Source organism: Stegostoma tigrinum, chromosome 15 (genome assembly GCF_030684315.1).
Source record: "Stegostoma tigrinum isolate sSteTig4 chromosome 15, sSteTig4.hap1, whole genome shotgun sequence".
Lineage (NCBI taxonomy): Eukaryota > Metazoa > Chordata > Chondrichthyes > Orectolobiformes > Stegostomatidae > Stegostoma > Stegostoma tigrinum.
Window position 1 is genome coordinate 315,550 of NC_081368.1, and position 19,876 is coordinate 335,425.

The 19,876-nt window shown below is 45.8% G+C and overlaps 2 protein-coding genes across 7 annotated transcripts in view; one reads left to right on the plus strand and one right to left on the minus strand.

The window, feature by feature from the left end:
- cab39l1 (calcium binding protein 39, like 1) overlaps positions 1-2,022 on the minus strand; it is a 55,521-nt gene extending 53,499 nt beyond the window's left edge. Inside the window, 1 exon segment of the mRNA XM_059651524.1 lies at positions 1,824-2,022. Within this exon segment, the coding sequence (XP_059507507.1) occupies positions 1,824-2,022 (199 nt within the window).
- The window catches only part of phf6 (PHD finger protein 6), a 54,160-nt gene continuing 36,304 nt past the window's right edge, over positions 2,021-19,876 (plus strand). Inside the window, exons 1-2 of one of the 6 annotated variants that reach the window (XM_048544836.2) lie at positions 2,021-2,091; positions 13,796-13,840. The gene's annotated coding sequence lies outside the window, so the exon portion shown is untranslated. The other 5 variants (XM_048544838.2, XM_048544837.2, XM_059651302.1 and 2 more) reach the window with 5 other exon arrangements.

The following is a 19,876-nucleotide window of genomic DNA, read 5'->3' on the forward strand; positions in this document are numbered from 1 at the left end:
CTCAGTCCACTTTTGAGCTCCTTCCAAGCAAGCTGGTAATCCTCTAAAGCTGTGCTGGACCCTTGCTTCCTCCACCTTACATAAGCTGCTTTTTTCTTTTAGACGGGGTTGTGCTGAGCTTTGCTGGAACATAGAACATAGAACATAGAACAGTACAGCACAGAACAGGCCCTTCAGCCCACAATGTTGTGCTGACCATTGATCCTCATGTATGCACCCTCAAATTTCTGTCACCATATGCATGTCCAGCAGTCTCTTAAATGTCCCCAATGACCTTGCTTCCACAACTGCTGCTGGCAACGCATTCCATGCTCTCACAACTCTCTGTGTAAAGAACCCGCCTCTGGCATCCCCTCTATACTTTCCTCCAACCAGCTTAAAACTATGGCCCCTCGTGTTAGCCATTTCTGCCCTGGGAAATAGTCTCTGGCTATCAACTCTATCTATGCCTCTCATTATCTTGTATACCTCAATTAGGTCACCTCTCCTCCTCCTTTTCTCCAATGAAAAAAGTCTGAGCTCAGTCAACCTCTCTTCATAAGATAAGCCCTCCAGTCCAGGCAGCATCCTGGTAAACCTCCTTTGAACCCTCTCCAAAGCAGCCACATCTTTCCTATAATAGGGCGACCAGAACTGGACGCAGTATTCCAAGTGCGGTCTAACCAAAGTTTTATAGAGCTGCAACAAGATCTCACGACTCTTAAACTCAATCCCCCTGCTAATGAAAGCCAAAACACCATATGCTTTCTTAACAATCCTGTCCACTTGGGTGGCCATTTTAAGGGATCTATGTATCTGAATACCAAGATCCCTCTGTTCCTCCACACTGCCAAGAATCCTATCCTTAATCTTGTACTCAGCTTTCAAATTCGACCTTCCAAAATGCATCACCTCGCATTTATCCAGGTTGCACTCCATCTGCCACGTCTCAGCCCATCTCTGCATCCTGTCAATGTCCCGCTGCAGCCTACAACAGCCCTCTATACTGTCAACAACACCTCCAACCTTCGTGTCGTCTGCCAATTTTCTGACCCATCCTTCCATCCCCTCATCCAGGCCATTAATAAAAATTACAAATTGTAGAGGCTCAATGACAGAGCCCTGTGGAACTCCACTCACCACTGACTTCCAGGCAGAATATTTTCCATCTACTATCACTCGCTGTCTTCTGTTGGCCAGCCAATTCTGTATCCAGACAGCTAAGTTCCCCTGTATCCCATTCCTCCTGACCTTCTGAATGAGCCTACCATGGGGAACCTTATCAAATGCCTTGCTGAAGTCCATGTACACCACATCCACAGCTCGACCCTCATCAACTTTTCTAGTCACATCCTCAAAGAACTTGATAAGGTTTGTGAGGCATGACCTGCCCCTCACAAAGCCGTGTTGACTGTATTTGATCAAGCCATGCTCTTCCAGATGGTCATAAATCCTATCCCTCAGAATCCTTTCTAACACCTTGCAGTCTGCTGTTCCTTTCCGCAATGTCACGGAGACCACATTGTGAGCAGCAAATAGGGAAGAGGCAGTACGAAGTGCAGATGCTGGAGATTCATAGGTAACAGGTTATAGAGCTGGATGAACACAGCAGGCTAAGCAGCATCAGAGGAGCAGGAAGGCTGATGTTTCAGAGACCCGAAACGTCACCTTTCCTGCTCCTCTGATGCTGCCGGACCTGCCGTGTTCATCCAGCTCTACACTGTGTTATCTCTATTATAGCAAATAGAGTCGACTAGAGTCAGGGAAGTGCAGGCAAGGTGCTGCTTCACCTGGAAGGGATGTTTGGGCCCTTGTATCCTGGGGATGGCGGAGGTGAATGTTACACCTTCGCTGGTTACAGGGGAAGGTATCCTGGGACTGTGAGGGCTTCAGGAAGAGTTGACCGGGGTGCCCCGGAGGAACCGGCCCAGCACCCTCGTCCCGCACCTCCTTCCCGTCCCCCCCTTCTTGGAGATGGCGCCTGTACTGACTCTCCCGGAACTGACCAATCAGAGCTGTGGAGGCGGGGCGTGGCGACGTCATCGGGTGGCGGGCTGAGCGCGGACCCGTATCCGGGAGCGAGCGGCGGCGGTTGGGCTGCGAGAGGCCGCGGTGAGTACGGCAGGCCCGGAGCCCAGGGCCTAGGTTAAAGCTACTGCAGTTTTCTCTCCACCGTTCCCGTGAGTGTGAGCCGCAGCCGCTGATGAGCCCTGCTGTTTATTACCAGACCCCGATCTTCCGCCGGCCTCGTGGAGGCTCTTTGCCCGCCGGCAGCAACGTGTGAACTGGTCATTGCCCAGAGGCAGGCCTTTAGCCCCATCCTACAGCTGCTAGCTCTTTGCAGCCCGTCCACCCCTGTTCCCCTTCGCTTCTTGCCCCTATTCCCCTCCGCACTTGCCCCCTCCCCCCCTTTCCCCAGTTCATTGTTAACACCAGGCTCGCCCCAGCCCCACTCTCCTGGCTGCCCTCCCACATTCTAACTTCAGCTCCTCTAAAACTCTGCTCTCACACCAAGTCCCATTCACTGGGCAATCCCTGTGGCTTGCTGTCCCCAGGTCAAACACCGTCTCAATTGTACAATTCTCACTCTTGTTTTCAAATTCCTCTGAGGCCTTGCCCCTCCCTAACCCTGTAATCTTTACCAGTTTTGCAGCCTTTTCAGATATCGGTTCTCCTCCAATTTCAGCTTCTTCAGCATCTCTGATTTTATTCGTTGGACTGTTATTGGCTGTGCCTTCATCTGCCTGGGCTCTAAGCCATTACACCTTTCCATAAAGCTCTCCATTTCTCTGCTGATGCTGTTACTAATTTCTTTTTTTGTTATGTGGGGTCAATTGCTTTGCATTCTGTTTTCTGAATTCGTTCTTTATATTGTTTGTTCAATGTGGGTGTCATTGGCTAGGCTGGTATTTGCTCCTCATCACTAATAGCCCTGGAGTCTGTGATGATGAGCTGTTTAATTCCTTGGGATATCAGCGTATTAACATTGCTGTTAGAAAGATAGTTCCAAAATTTTAACCCAGTGGCAGATCTTTTTGTTTCCTTTGTTATTCATTCATAGATGATGGCATTGCTGGTTAGGCAGCATTTATTGCTCATCTCTAATTGCCCAGAGGGTGGTTAAAAGTCAATCTCATTGATGTGGGTCTGGAGTCACGTGTAGGCCAAATCAGGTAAGGATGGCAGTTTCCTTCCCCAGAGGACAATGGTGAACCAGATGGCTTTTTCCAAAAAATGATTGGTCATCATTAGAGTCTTAGTTCCAGATATTTATTGAATTCAGATTTCACCATCTGCTGTGGCAGGATTTAAACCCAGGTCCCCAGAACATTATCTGGGTCTCTGGATTAACAGTGAGGCAATACAAAAGTTGTCATGGCAAACAGAGGTCATTTGGCCCATTGTGTATAAACCAGCTCACCAAATAAGAAAATAAGGAGCAGGAGTAGGCCATCTGCCTATTTTGAGCTTACTCTACCGTTCAATAATATAATGGATGATCTTTTCATGGACTCGGTTTTGCTTGTCTGCCTGCTCACCATAACACTTAATTCCTTTCTTGTTCAAAAATCTATCTTTGCCTTAAACTTTCAACAAGATACCCTTAACAGGTTAACTGACAGGGAATTCCACGGAATCACAACTGTTTGGGAGAAGTTTCTCTTCGGTCCAATCCTAAATCTGTCTTATATTTTGAGGCTATTCCCCCTAGTTCTAGTTTCACCCACCAGTGGACACAAACTCCCTGCCTCTATCGTATCTATTCCCTTCATAATTTTATGTTTCTATAAGATTCCAACCACTGCCCCCCCCCCCACCCCCCCTTATTAAATTCCCATGAGTACAGACCCAGTATACTCAATTTTCCCTCATAAGCTAACCCTCTGACCTCTGGAATCAATTTAGTGAGCCTCCCCTGTACCTCCTACAGTGCCACCATCGTGATGGGGAGGTGATGGCTTCATGGTATTATCACTGGACTGTTAACCCAGAGACCCAGATAATGTTCTGGGGACCCGGGTTCAAATCCCGCCATGGCAGATGTTGGAATTAGAACTCAATAAATATCTGGAATTAAGAGTCTAATATTCCATTTTCGGTTGTTGAAAAAACCCACCTGGTTCACTCATGTCCTTTTGGGAAGGAAACTGCCATCCTTGCCTTGCCTGGCCTACGTGTGACCCCAGATCCACAGCAATGTGGTTGACTCTGAACTGCCCTTTAGGTTGTGGGAATGGGCAATAAATGCTGCCTGGCCAGCTATCCTTCATCCTGTGAATGAATTTAAAAAAACTTTGTACCGTTCTTGTGTTTTATTTCTCATAACTCATTGTTTCTATTTAAATAACCATCTCATGTTGCCTTGAATGTTTCAATTAAACCTATCTTACATCTTAGAGGTAGTGCATTCAAAACCTAAACCAGGAGTGTGACAAAGCTTTTTCTTTCATCACATTTACTTGGTGAAGCTTAGACCTTAGATTTTTGGATAAAAGTTCGGCACAACATCATGGGCAGGAGGGCCTGTACTGTGCTGTACCGTTCTATGTTCTATCTCTTTGTATCTATATACTGTTGTCGTTCTTGATACTTTTATGAGTAGAAATAGTTTACCCCTATCTACTCTAGCTCCCTTATGATTTTGTAAGTTTCTCTCAGATTTCCTTTGGACCTGTTTATGTCTCAGGAGAACAGCCTCCCTCCAACCACTGTCATCATTGGTTCTTCTAACTAGACTTTTATTGTTCATGCCCCTTTAAATACATCTCTTCTGCACTCTCTCCAATGCTTTCACATCATTTCTTTAGCGAGCTGCACAGAACAGTGTGCAATATTCCAGCTGAGATCTGATCAGTATCTTTTTTAAGTTCATCATCATCTGCCTACTGTTGTACTTTATGCACCTGTTAATAAAGCCCAGGATACAATGTGCTTTAACAGCTGCCTCCAACTGTGTCATTTGTAATGCTGTGTATACATATGCACCTAAAACCCTGTGCTCCTGGACTCCATTTAAAAATTGTACCACTTATTTTATATTGCCTGTCCATAAGACCACAAGAAGTAGGGAAAGGATTCAGCAATTAGGTGCCTCGACCCATTTCTGCCATTCAGTAGGATCATGGCTGATCTAACATTCCTCATGTCCACTTTCCTGCCTTTTCCCTGTAACTCTTGATGCTCCTACTGATCAAGAATTGATTTACCTCTTCCTTGAATATGCTCCCAGAACTCACTGTGGCAAAGAGTTCCAAAGACGCTCAAGTCTTTGAGAGAAAAAAATCTTCAGTTTGTGCTTACAGCCCGTAGACACGGATGATGTCTTAAATGAATACTTTTCAGCTGTTTTCATAGGGGATAAAGCTGGGGTTTTATTTGGGATGGTCATATTCTAGAACGTTGAGTAATAACGAGGTATTAGCTGTTCTGAAGAAGGGTCACTGGACTGAAATGTTAACTCTGATTTCTCTCTACAGATGCTGCCAGATCTTCTGAGCTTTTCCAGCAACTTCTGATTAAGTTTGATTTCCAGCATTTGCAGCTATTTGGTTTTTAATTATAGACCAGTTAGCGTGACATCTGTGGTAGGGAAATTGTTGGAAATAATTCTGAGAGACAGGCTTAACCAACACTTAGAAAGGCAGGGATTGATCAGGGACAGTCACTATAAATGCTTGGTTGGTGGTTTGGTGTGGGGGGGTGGGGGGGGGGGGGAGGAGTTGCCTGTCAAATTTCATTGAACTTTTTGAAAAGTTGTCTAAACATATTGTTGAGGGTAGTGCAGTTGATTTGGCTGACATGAACTTCATTGAGGGTTTTGACAAGGTCCCACATGGAAGACTGGTCCACAAGAGCCCATGGGATCCAAGTGCCCAACAGGATTCATTCAAAACTGACTTGTAAGTAGCAGGTGAAGAGTGATGGTGGAAAGGTGTTTTTATGATTGGAAGCTTGTGACCAGCAGTGTACCACAGGGGATCAGTGCTGAGACCCTTACTGTTTATGTACATTAAAAACTTGGATGTGAATGTAGAAGGTTTATAATTAGTAAGTTTGCTCATGGCTTACAAATTATTGGTGTTGATAGGGAGGAGGATGGCCTCAGGCTACAGTCTGATATTGATCAGGTGGTAAATTGGGCTTAGCATTGGCAGATGGAATTTAGGTATGAGGATTTGCATTTTGGAATGCCTAATAAGGGAAGGTTGTAAGTTCATAGATCCCTGAAGGTGTCAGCACAGGTAGACAGGGTGGTGAAGATTTGCAAAATGCTTGCCTTCATTAGCTGGGGCGTAGAATATAGTTGTAAGAAGTCTTGTGTGATTTCTGACTTTATAAAAGTTGTAATGACACCGGGTTATAGTCCAACAGGTCACAGATGGAATACTGTGTGCAGTTCTGGTTGCTGAATATCAGAAAGCTGAGATGTGTTGGAGAGGGTGCAGAGGGTATTGACCAGGATGTTGCTTGGGATGAAAAGTCTGTTATGAAGTGAGACTGGATAGGCAGAGTCTTCTTTATTGCTTGGAGCAAAGGAGGCTGAGGGAGGTGTGATTGAGGTATACAAAATTGAGAGACGTAAAGAACACATATGGAATGCTGTCCTTCATTGGGAGAGATATAGAATATATGAAAATAGAGATACAATGATGAAACTGTAGAATCCCTACTTTGCAGACAGAAGTCATTTTGTCCAGTGAGTCTACACAACCCTCTGCAGGCACCCCACCTAAGCCTGCACACCACAGAACAATTTAGCATAGCCAGTCTGCCTTTTGGACTGTGGGAGGAAGCTGGAGCACCTAGAGGAAACCCAAGCAAACTCTACACAGACAGTTGCCCAAGGCTGGATTTGATCCTGGTCTCTGGTGCCGAGAGTACTAACCATTATGCCATGTAAGTCACTGGTAAGACCACAACTGGAGTGCTATGTACAGTCATGGTCGATACGTTATAGGGAAGATATAATTGATTTGGAGAGTGTGCGGTGAAGAGCTGGAAAATTGTAACTGTGAAGAGAGAAGGGAGAAGTTGGGGTTTTTTCCCTTTGGAATAGAGAAGGCTGAGGGATGACATAATTGAAGGATACAAAATTGTGAACGGGAAAGATAGAGTTGATAGGAGGAACCTGTTTCCCTTTGCACAGAGTTCAAAAACCAGGCATCAGAGATTCGAGCTAAGTGGCCAAAGGATTAGAGAGGATATGAGGAAGAACATTTTCACACAGAGGGTGGTAGATATCTAGAACTTGCTACCTGAGCTGGTGCTGGAGGCAAAGACCCTAAAACTCTAAAAACATAACTGGATCTGCATATAGAATGCTGTAAGCGTGAAGGCTGTGTGCCATGTGCAGGAAGATGGGATTAGAAAGGGTCCTGACCCGAAACGTAAGCTTCCCTGCTCCCCTGATGCTGTCTGGCCTGCTGTGATCCTCCAGCTCCATGCTGTGTTATCTCTGACTCCAGCATTGGCAGTTCTTACTCTCTCTCATTAGAAAGGACATCTGGGTGTCTTTGAGGTGGTATGAGGTATAATTTCTATGGTTCTACATAGATTAAACTGTGAGAATCTTTTCACCGTGATAGACATACCTAAGACCCAAGGGCATACATTTAAGGTGAGGAGTAAATGGTTCAGAGGAGACCTAAGAAAAAGTTTTTTTTTTCACCCAGAGGGTAATAGAAATACAGAATGGGTTGCTTAAGAGGGTGGTGGAGGCAGGTGCTTTCGCACCATTTAAGAAGCATCTGAATGAGCCCTTAAAATGTCAAGGCATAGAAGGCTATGGAACGTGTGCAGGTAAATGGAATTAGTGCAGTTTAGTGCTTGTTGGTGGTCTGGACACGGTGGGTTAAAGGGTCTGTCCTATGCTGTATGACTCTGACTAAATTGGAACCCCTTTCTTCTAAGACTGTGCCATCTTGTCCTACACCCTCCCTTCAGGGGAACCACCTTCTCAGAGTTTACCCTATCAAACCCTTTAAGAATGCGATATGTTTCAATGAGGTCACCTCATTCTTCTAAACTGCAGTGACTAGAGTCCCAACCTGTCCACTTTTGCTGAAAAGATAAACTCTTCATATCAGGGATCATCCTATTGAACCTTCTCTGAATTGTCTCAAATGAAATGATGCTGTAAGTAAGGGACTAAATCTGTTTATGGTACTCCAGATGCCTCAGCAGTTAGCACTGCTGCCTCACAGCACCAGGGACCTGGGTTTGAATCCATCCTTTGGGCAACTGTCTGTGTGGAGTTTGCACGTTCTGTCCTTGTCTGTGTGGGTTTCCTCCAGGTCCTCTGGTTTTCTCCTACGGTCCAAAGATGTGCAGACTGGACAGATTGGCCTTGCTAAATTGCCCATAGTGTTAAGGGATGTATAACTTGGGCTTGTAGGAGCATGGGTCTGAGTGGGATGCTCCAATGGTCAGTGTGAATTTGGTGGGGCAAAGGGCCTGTTTCCACGTTGTAGGGGTTTTTTTGATTCTATGAAATATTCACAGCGTGGATTCACCCAATCAGCAGCTTCTATTGCCTGGTGTGATTTTTCAATCCAGATGTCACATCTGTAGCTCAACATCTGGTTTGAGAGGAAGGAAGGGAAGCCCCTCAAAGGTTTCCTGCTGCTCTGTTCAGCTGCTCCTTGCCAGATTTGTATGCTCGCTTTGGCACTTAACAGGAATTTGAACCTGTGTTCCCCGGAGCATTAACATAAGCCTCTTGATTCGTATTCCAGTGACAATGTTCTGCTCTTTTTCCCCCCAAGAGTTGAGATGTCTAATACTAAGGGTATGCATTTAATCTGAGGGAGATAAAGTTCAAAGGAGATGAGGAACAAGTTTTTTATTTAAACACAGTGGTATGTGTGTGGAGCATGCTGCCAGGGGTAGAGGTGGAGGCAGGTATGATAGGGACTTGTAAGGACTTTTAGATAATCAATTGCTTATCTGAGGATATGGACCAAGGACACACAGACGGACTTAGTTTAATTTGGTGTCATGTTCTGCGCAGCATTGTGAGCAAAACAGCCTGTTCTTATGCTGTATTGTTCTTGTGTTCGATATTAGCCATACAGTATGCCACCACCTCCCCCGTCCATGTTCTTCACCATTGAACTTCATCTGACGCCTATGCTGGCATTCCAACTTGTATCCTCCACATTAATCCTCTCAGATTACAATTCTTTGGAGTTTTGTACAATGAGCAAAACGTGAAATTGCCCATTGTGCATCAAGATTCAAATAAATTAATATATATCAGAAAAAGCAAGAGCCCCAATACTGATCCTGGGGAAACTTCACTAGAGCCCTTCCTATAGTCTGAAAAGTATTAATTGACCGTTATATTCTATTTTCAATAACTTAGCCAATTTTGTAACTAAATGGAAGAATTTTAATATAGTTCCAAGTTAAACTGGTGTGTGGTTTGAAGTGGAGCTTTCAAACACTGGTTGTACCCATGTATCCTGCTGCTCTGCCCTTCTAGACAGTGTGTGTGTGGCACTTTTTGGGAGATGCTTTTGCAGAGTCCTTGGTGAGTTATTGCAGTGTTTCTTGTAGATAGTGTACCCTCCTGTATTTTGGCACTGCATTTACTGCCTTCAATACCAGTCAAGCAGTCTGTTTTGTTCTGGATGATATCAAGCTGCCTGAATGTTTCCAGAAGTTCATTTAGGCAAGTACGGAAGATACAATCACATTCCTAACCTGTTCCTTCAACAAGCTTTGGAGAGATAGGAGGTGAATTGTTTGGTACTGCTTTGTAAGCCATTGACCTGCGCTTGCAGTCACAGGACTTATATGGCTAGTCCAATTCAGTTTGTGTTCAATGTTGATAGTGAGGTATTCAGCAATAGTAAAATCATTGGGGGAAGAAAAAAGCCCACTTAAGGTTGAAATAACAAGGTGACATTTTCTGAAGAAGGGTCCAGACCTGAAACGTCAGCTTTCCTGCTCCTCTGCTGCTTGACCTGTTAAGTTCATCCAGCTCTACACCTTGTTATCTCAGATTCTCCAGCATCAGCAGTTCCTACTATCTGAGAGAATGAGATCTGCAGATGCTGGAGAATCAGAGGTAACAACAGTGTGGAGCTGGATGAACACAGCAGGCCAAGCAGCATCTTAAGAGCACAAAAGCTGACGTTTTGGGCCGAGACCCTTCATCATGAAGGGTCTAGGCCCGAAACATCAGCTTTTGTGCTCCTAAGATGCTGCTTGGCCTGCTGTGTTCATCCAGCTCCACACCCTACTATCTCTGAATCGATTTTAACCCCAATGAATGATGGTTGGATTCTGTCTTGTAGGAGATGCTCATTGCTTGGCACTAACATGGCGCAAATGTACTTACCATTTATTAGCTCCAGCCTCACCAGTGTCTGAGTCTTGCTGCATATGGTGATGGGCTGCTTCAGTATCCAAGGAATCATGAGGGTGTTGAGGGATCATCCCCCATTTCTGACTTTATATTGGAACACCATTAAGAAAGTAGCTGGGCGGGTTTTGGGCCTCGGACACTACCCTAGGGGCGGAGCAGTGGTTAGCACTGTTGCTTCACAGCACCGGGACCCTGAGTTTGATTCCAGACTTAGGCAACTGTCTGTGTGGAGTTTGCATGTTCTCCCCATGTCTGCGTGGGTTTCCTCAGGGTGTGCTGGTTTCCTCCCACAGTCCAAAGATGTGCAAGTTAGGTGGATTGGCAGTGGGAAATTTCCTGTAATGTTCAGGGACAGGTAGAGTAGGTGGGTTATGTAGGGTTGAGTCTGGGTGGGTTGCTCTGAGGTTTAGTGCGGACTTATTTGGCTGAAGGACCTGTTTCCACACTCTGGGGATTCTATGATTCTATACCCTGAGGAACACTAATGTCTAGGGGCTGAGATGATTAGCCTTCAGCAACCATGACCATTTTCCTTTGTGCTAGATATGATTCCCACAGTTCCCGTTGACTCCAGTTTTGCGGGTGGTCTCTCTTTCGTCTGTGTTTGAACCAAGGCTATAATGAGGTCAGGAGTCAAATGCTTCTAGCAAAACCCACATTAAGCTTCAGTAAGTAGGTAATTTCTTTGCAGGTTCAGTTCGATAGTACTGTTGATGACTTCTTCCATCACTTTGATCACAGGGCGATGATCTGGAACAGACTTATAGGTCAGCAATTGCCCACATGTTTGTGCATAGGACATACCAGTCCAGTTTTCCACTTTGTCACCAGGATGATATGTGGGTTGAAACAATTTCTCTTTGAAGAGAACAACCTGATTGGCTTGGGTTGCTGTCTTTAGACCAGAGAAGGCTAAGGGTGTCCTGGTTGAGACGCAAGAAGTTGAGTGTTGGCAAGGTATACAGGAAGCAGCTGTTCCCCTTTGAAGGGTCAATAAGAAGGGTACAAGGGCTCTTGTGGTCCAGTGGTATTGCTCCTGTCCTGGACTGGGAGGCCCAGGCTCAAATCGCACCCTCTCCAGATGTGTGTAATTACATCTGAACAAGTTGATTAGAGAAATAGGTTAATAAAAAAAACAAGGCGGGATAATAAGGTGAATGGCTGGATGTTTAAATGGGATTTGAGGAAAAATATTTTCACCAAGTGGGTGGTTTGAATCAGAAATGCACTACCTGGGAGTGTCGTTGAGGCAGGAAACCTCACTACCTTTAAACATTACTGGATGAGCATATGAAGTGTCATAATGTTCAAGGCTAGTGACCTAGTGCTGAAAAGTGGGTCCTGCAATGTGCAGAAATAATGGGAACTGCAGATGCTGGAGAATCCAAGATAACAAAGTGTGAAGCTGGATGAACACAAATCTGATTCTTCTCTTTTCCTTGACCATTCAAATAATTGTCTATTTGCCTTTTGAAAATATAAGAATTCTGCTGTCAAAATTTTGTTTTAGTGAAGTTCTAGTCAAAGAATAAATATTTCTCTTTACCCATTTCTTTGTTACTTTTGGTTTTAAATTTATGTTCTCCCTTTACTGACTGGAGAAAAATAAATTTTTCCCAATTTCCTTTAAAATAAGCACTCGTAACCTTGAAAAGCTTTCTTTCTAAGCACTTTTGTCATAATGAAAGATTCCTAATTTCACTGCAGAACTAAAGCTTGTTGAGTCATGAAAGTGTTAATTCCTGAGAATAGTTCTTAAAAATGGTATCCAAAAATGGTTGTGGTTGACCTATATCACGATTGTTTCATTGTCACAAGACCAGAATTTTTGACCTGTCTTCCTAACAATACTGGGTGATCCAAGACATGTAGACTGCAGCCAAGGCATGTGGACTTATTGGGCTGAAGGGCCTGTTTCCACACTAGGGATTCTATGATTCTATACCCTGAGGAACACTAATGTCTAGGGGCTGAGATGATTAGCCTTCAGCAACCATGACCATTTTCCTTTGTGCTGAGTATAATTCCAATCGCCACAGGATTCCCACAATTCCCATTGACTCCAGTTTTGCGGGTGATCTCTCTTTTGTCTGTGTTTGAACCAAGGCTATAGTGAGGTCAGGAGTCAAATGGCTCTAGCAAAACCCACATTAAGCGTCAGTAAGTAGCAGCAGATCAAGAAATTATTTGATCCATCAGAACCTGCTTTCTGACCATAGCTGCCAGACAATTCCTGTCTCTTACCTTCAGAGATTTCGCTTTTCTTTTATTCATTCATGGAATGAGGATGTTGCTGGCCAGGTAGCATTGCCCATCGCTAATTGCCCAGTGGGCAGTTCAGAGTCAACCATATTGCTGTGGGTCTGGAGTCACAGACCAGGAAAGGATGGCAGTTTCTTTCCCTAAAGGACATTGGTGAACCAGATGGGTTTTTCCAATAATTAGCAACGGGTTCACGGTCATCATTAGACTCTTAGTTCCAGATGTATATTGAATTCAAGTTTGACCATCTGCCTTGGTAGGATTTGAGTCTGGGTCTTCTGAACATTATTTGTGTCTGTCAGTTAACAGTCCCCAAGAGTATCACTAGGCTATTGCCTTTCTGATGTTCCTTGACTTTTACAAATCCATGTTTGTTTGTTATCACCCTGGCCTTAGTGAGGCCGTGGGAATAATAATCTAGCTTTCTTCAGGACTCCTCAGTGCACATCTCTTATTTACCCATCTGACATTCTTCTTCCTCCTTCTGTCTTTAACCTCCAATTTGTTGTAACTTACCAGCTGCGGATCTTCATTTCCATATCCATGTTTAACTGATGTTCAGTTTCTAATTAAACTCAGCAATCCTATTGATTCTTGAACCTATGCTCTTCATCTAACCAGCTCACTTAACTTTTTGTCCATGCAGCTAATTGAGAATCCTCCACCAGACCCATGTTCATCATCTTCCTTTAGAGTTCAATTTCTGCATCCATAGAGAGCAACACTCAAAATAAGTAAAGGCGACATCCCAAATCACCTAGGAAAATCCTTTCATGGGGTGATCAGAGAAGAGTAACCCCTGTAAGCAGAATTGAAGGAAATTGGTGAGAAGCTACTCAATTGCTAACTACTTCTGTCGTGAGGCTGTTAGCAACAAACGTACAACAGAAAAACCCTCTGATTAAAGGAGCAGTTGTATATAAATTCTGACAATGAGGATCTGGGAGAAAAAAGCCTGGGACCAAGAGGGGGTAGATTGAAGGCCAGCGGCTGAAGTCAGCCTCCTTGCCGAGGTAGCTGTCTGCTGCAGGCTCACAGGGAAAGACCCTGATGCTCCAAGGGAGCTGTGGGTTGACAGGGAACACCTCAAGAGAGCCTGTTGCTAAGTATTTTTGAGCATTGCAGTGTATTTTTGGGACTTTGTTTTAAAGTAACTGGGTTCATTTGTTTCTTACCTTACAGCTAAAAAGACCTGACTCTCTTCTATTTGCAGTTCTTAACCAGAGAGTAAGTAATGATGTTTTGTCTTATTAGAGATGTTGCAAAATATTAGTTTCATCTTATAGGCATATAAACTGTCATTGTGAAGCATGAATAAAGAGTTTTTGGTTGAATCTAAATAAAGAGGACTAAGGGGTATAAAGCATGAAATGGCAAGAATGGATTGTTGAACCTTACTGAACGGGCTGTTGGTGGATAAGCAGTTGTTTATTTTAGAACACGAATGAATTACAACAATTATTTTAGTCTGGTGCAAAAATAAGGTGACTCAATCATTGCTTACAAAAGGAATTGGAGATGATGGTAGCTCCCAAAGAGGAGGCAATTGCCAGAAAAAGCAACAAACCTATAGATGGGGAGCATTTTAGAATTTAGCAAAAAAGGACATAACAGTTGATTAAAATGAGAAAAAAAATCAGACAGCAAACTTTCAGTGAACATAAAAACTGACTTTAAAAGATTCTGTAAATTTATGCAGATACAAAGATTAAAGACAAGTATAGGTCCCTTACATTCAGAAGTCAGGTAATTTCGACAAAAGTTTTTAAGATTTGCAGCTCTGGTTGTGGATGAGGTTGTAGACCTGCTTGATGAGCCAGTATGTTTGATTGCAGATGTTTCATCACCCTGCTAGGTAACATTGTCAGTGTGCCCCTGTTGAAGCGTTGGTGTTCTGACCCACTTGTTATTTATAAGCTTTGGTTTGATGGAGGGGTTGGCATCACTTCCAGCTCTGTTTTTCAGTGATTTTGTATATCAGGTCCAATTCAGTGTGTTTGTTGAAGGAATTCCAGTTAGAATGCCAGACCTCGAGGAATTCCCTGGCATACCTCTGTTTGGCTTGTGCTAATATGGATGTGTTGACCCACTCACATTAGTGTCCTTCTTTATCGGTGTGTATTGAGACCAGTGAGAATTGGTGAGAACTAAAGCTTTGAAAGAACAGCAGTGTGGCTCAGTGGTTAGCACTGCTGCCTGACAACAGCAGGGATCTGGGTTCAGTTCCAGCCTCAGGCCACTGTCTGTTTGTGTGGAGTTTGCATGTTCTCCCCATGTTTGTGGGTCGTCTCTGGGTGGTCTGGTTTTCTCCCACGGTCCAAAGACATGCAGGTCAGCTGGATTGGCCATACTAAATTGCCCAGTGTGTCCAGGTTAAGTGGATTAGCCATGGAAAATCCAGGGTTACAGGAATGGGGTGGGAGGTGTGGTGAGTCTGAATGCCGTGCTGTTTGGAGAGTTGATGTGGACTTGTTGGGCTGAATGGCTTGTATCCACTCCGTAGGGGTTCTGTGAAACCTTTTTCCAAGTCTTGGGTGTCTTCCCCTAATCAAAGAATAAAATCAACCCTGAGCTTTCTAAACTGGAGCTAAAGACACAGCTGTTCATGTCTGGACTGACCTATCCCCTCCCTACCTCCTCACCTATACTTTCCTCTCTACCTATCTTCTTTTCTCTCCATCTTCAGTTCACCTCCCCCTCTTTATTCCAGTTCCCTCTCCCCATCTCCCCCTTTGATGAAGGGTCTAGGCCCGAAACATCAGCTTTTGTGCTCCTGAGATGCTGCTTGGCCTGCTGTGTTCATTCAGCTCCACACTTTATCTTGGATTCTCCAGCATCTGCAGTTCCCATTATCACCAATACAATTTTAACCTCGCTGCGAAGCCTCTTCTGGGAATGCCTAACCTGAAGAAGTTACCCTCCTCCCTCCGGACCAACCTCAAGGAATCTCTGTCCCACTGCAACTCTCTTGTAATCTCTCCAGCCTTGAAACTGCTCGACCATGTCCTGAAGCAAACCAGGTACCACGGTCACATCGCCTTCCTCAGCATACCAGTCACGTTTGGACATTGAGCAGTTTTACTGCTGCCTTTGCCTCCACGCTTACTTCTTTAACCGGGAGCCTAACCCTCCCTCCACTGACCCCTTCACCTGCCTGCAATACAAGTCCTCTTCCTGGACACCACCCCCAGGCCTCCTACCCTCCCTTGACCTCTTCATCTCCAACTGCTGTCAAGACATCAACCGCCTCAACCTCTCCACCCCTCTCACCCGCTCCAACCCCTCCCCCGCAGAACGGGCAGCCACCGCTCCAACCCCAACCTCACCATCAAACCTGCAGAGAAGGGTGGCACAGTGGTAGTATGGCGCACTGACCTCTACATTGCCAAGGCCAAACGCTAACTCTCCGACACCACCTCCTACCGCCCCCTTGATCATGACCCCACCCCCGAGCACCAAACCATCATCTCCAACACCATCCATGACCTCATCACCTGAGGGGACCTCCCACCCATAGCCTCCAACCTCCTTGTTCCCCAACCTAGCACGGCCCATTTCTATCTCCTTCCCAAAATCTACAAACCTGCCTGCCCTGGTTTGACCCATTGTCTCAGCCTGTTCCTGCCCCACCGAACTCATCTCCACCTATCTGGACTCCATTTTCTCCCCTTTGGTCCAGGAACTCCCTACCTACGTCCGTGACACCACCCACGCCCTCCACCTCCTCCAGGACTTCCAATTCCCTGGCCCCCAACACGTCATTTTCACCATGGACGTCCAGTCCCTATACACCTGTATTCCTCATGCAGACGGCCTCGAGGCCCTCTGCTTCTTCCTGTCCCGCAGCCTGACCAATCCCCCTCCACCGACACCCTCCTCCGCCTAGCCGAACTCGTCCTCACCCTCAACAACTTCTCTTTCGATTCCTCCCACTTCCTACAGACAAAGTGGGTGGCCATGGGTACCCGCATGGGCCCAAGCTATGCCTGCCTCTTTGTAGGTCACGTGGAACAGCCCCTCTTCCGCACCTACACAGGGCCTAAACCCCACCTCTTCCTCGTTACATTGACTGTATCGGCGCTACCTCTTGCTCCCCAGAGGAGCTCGAACAGTTCATCCATTTCACCAACACCTTCCACCCCAACCTCAAGTTCACCTGGGCCATCTCCGACACATCCTTCACCTTCCTGGACCTCTGTCTCCATCTCAGGTAACCAGCTAGAAACTGATGTCCATTTCAAGCCCACTGACTCCCACAGCTACCTAGAATACACCTCCTCCCACCCACCCTCCTGCAAAAATTCCAATTCCTCCGCCTCCGCCGCACCTGCTCCCAGATGAGACATTCCACTCCCGCACGTCCCTGATGTCCACGTTCTTCAAGGACCGCAACTTCCCCCCGCAGTGGTCGAGAACGCCCTTGACCGTGTCTCCCGCATTTCCCGCAACATGTCCCTCAGACCCCGCCCCCACCACAACCACCCCCCAGAGGATCCCCCTCGTTCTCACAGAACAGGCCCTTCAGCCCACGATGTTGTGCCGACCATTGATCCTCATGTATGCGCCCTCAAATTTCTGTGACCATATGCATGTCCAGCAGTCTCTTAAATGACCCCAATGACTTTGCTTCCACAACTGCTACTGGCAACGCATTCCATGCTCTCTCCACTCTGTGTAAAGAACCCGCCTCTGACATCCCTTCTATACTTTCCTCCAACCAGCTTAAAACTATGACCCCTTGTGTTAGCCATTTCTGCCCTGGGAAATAGTCTCTGGCTATCAACTCTATCTGTGCCTCTCATTATCTTGTATACCTCAATTAGGTCACCTCTCCTCCTTTTCTCCAATGAAAAAAGTCCAAGCTCAGTCAACCTCTCTTCATAAGATAAGCCCTCCAGTCCAGGCAGCATCCTGGTAAACCTCCTCTGAACCCTCTCCAAAGCATCCACATCTTTCCTATAATAGGGCGACCAGAACTGGACGCAGTATTCTAAGTGCGGTGTAACCAAAGTTTTATAGAGCTGCAACAAGATCTCACGACTCTTAGACTCAATCCCCCTGCTAATGAAAGCCAAAACACCATATGCTTTCTTAACAACTCTGTCCACTTGGGTGGCCATTTTAAGGGATCTGTGTATCTGCACACCAAGATCCCTCTGTTCCTCCACACTGCCAAGAATCCTATCCTTAATCTTGTACTCGGCTTTCAAATTCGACCTTCCAAAATGCATCACCTCGTATTTATCCAGGTTGAATTCCATCTACCACGTCTCAGCCCATCTCTGCATCCTGTCAATGTCCCGCTGCAGCCTACAACAGCCCTCTATACTGTCAACGACACCTCCAACCTTTGTGTCGTCTGCAAACTTGCTGACCCATCCTTCTATCCCCTCATCCAGGTCATTAATAAAAATTACCAACAGTAGAGGCCCAAGGACAGAGCCCTGTGGAACACCACTCACCACTGATTTCCAGGCAGAATATTTTCCATCTACTACCACTCGCTGTCTTCTGTTGGCCAGCCAATTCTGTATCCAGACAGCTAAGTTCCCCTGTATCCCATTCCTCCTGACCTTCTGAATGAGCCTACCATGGGGAACCTTATCAAATGCCTTACTGAAATCCACATACACCACATCCACAGCTCGACCCTCATCAACGTTTCTAGTCACGTCCTCAAAGAACTCGATAAGGTTTGTGAGGCATGACCTGCCCCCCTCAAAGCGGTGTTGACTGCATTTGATCAAGCCATGCTCTTGCAGATGGTCATAAATCCTATCCCTCAGAATCCTTTCTCACACCTTGCCGACGACAGACGTGAGACTTACTGGTCTGTAATTGCCGGGGATTTCCCTATTTCCTTTCTTGAAGAGAGGAATTACATTTGCCTCTCTCCAGTCCTCAGGTACGACTCCAGTGGAGAGCGAGGATGCAAAGATCTTCGCAAGTGGCGAAGCAATTGCATTTCTTGTTTCCCAAAGCAGCCGAGGACAAATCTGGTCCGGGCCTGGCGACTTGTCAATCTTAATGTTTGACAAAATTTTCAGCACGTCAGCTTCCTCTATCTCTATCCATTCCAGCATGCACACCTGCTCTTCAAAGGTTTCATTCACTACAAAGTTCGTTTCTTTTGTAAAGACAGAAGCAAAAAACTCACTTAGGGCTTCCCCTACCACCTCAGACTCCACACACAAGTTCCCTATGCTATCCCTGATCGGCCCTACTCTTTCTTTGAGCATTCTCTTATTCCTCCCATAAGTGTAAAATGCCTTTGTGTTTTCCCTAATTCGTTCTGCCAAGCCTTTCTCGTGCCCCCTCCTGGCTCTCCTCCGACGGTTTTTGAGCTCCTTGCCTGCGTGTAATCCTCTCTAGCTGAACTTGACCCTAGCTTCCTCCACCTTATGTAAGCTACCTTCTTCCTTTTCACAAGAAGCACCACTGCTCTCGTCATCCAAGGTTCCTTTATCTTACCCCTTCTTGCCTGTCTCCGAGGGACATATTTACTCATCACTTGCAACAACTGTTCCTTAACAAGTCTCCACATGTCTACAGTGCCCTTACCATGGAACAATTGCTCCCAGTCCATGCTTCCTAACTCATGTCTAATCGCGTCATAGTTTCCTCTTCCCCAATTAAATATCCTCCCATTTTGCTTAATCCTCTCCTTCTCCGTAGCTATGTGGAACGTGAGGCAGTTATGGTCACTATCACCAAAATGCTCTCCCATCACAAGATCTGATACCTGCCCCGGCTCGTTTCCGAGCACCAAGTCTAGAATGGCCTCTCCCCTCGTCGGCCTGTCAACATACTGAGTTAGGAAACCCTCCTGAACACACCTTACAAAAACAGCTCCATTCAAATCTTCTGCTTGAAGGAGGTTCCAATCAATATTAGGAAAGTTAAAGTCACCCATTACAACAACCCTACTACGTCCACACTTTTCCAACCTCCGAATACAACGCATCATCCTCCGACACTTCCGCCATCTACAATCCGACCCCACCACCCAAGCTATTTTTCCATCCCCACCCTTGTCTGCTTTCTGGAGAGACCACTCTCTCTGCGACTCCCTTGTCTGCTCCACACTCCCCTGTAACCGCAGGAAATGCTACACTTGCCCCCACACCACCTCCCTCACCCCTATCCCAGGCCTCAAATCACCTTCCATATCAAGCAGATGTTCACCTGCACATCTGCCAATGTGGTATATTGTATCCATTGTACCCGGTGTGGCTCCCTCTACATTGGGGAAACCAAGCAGAG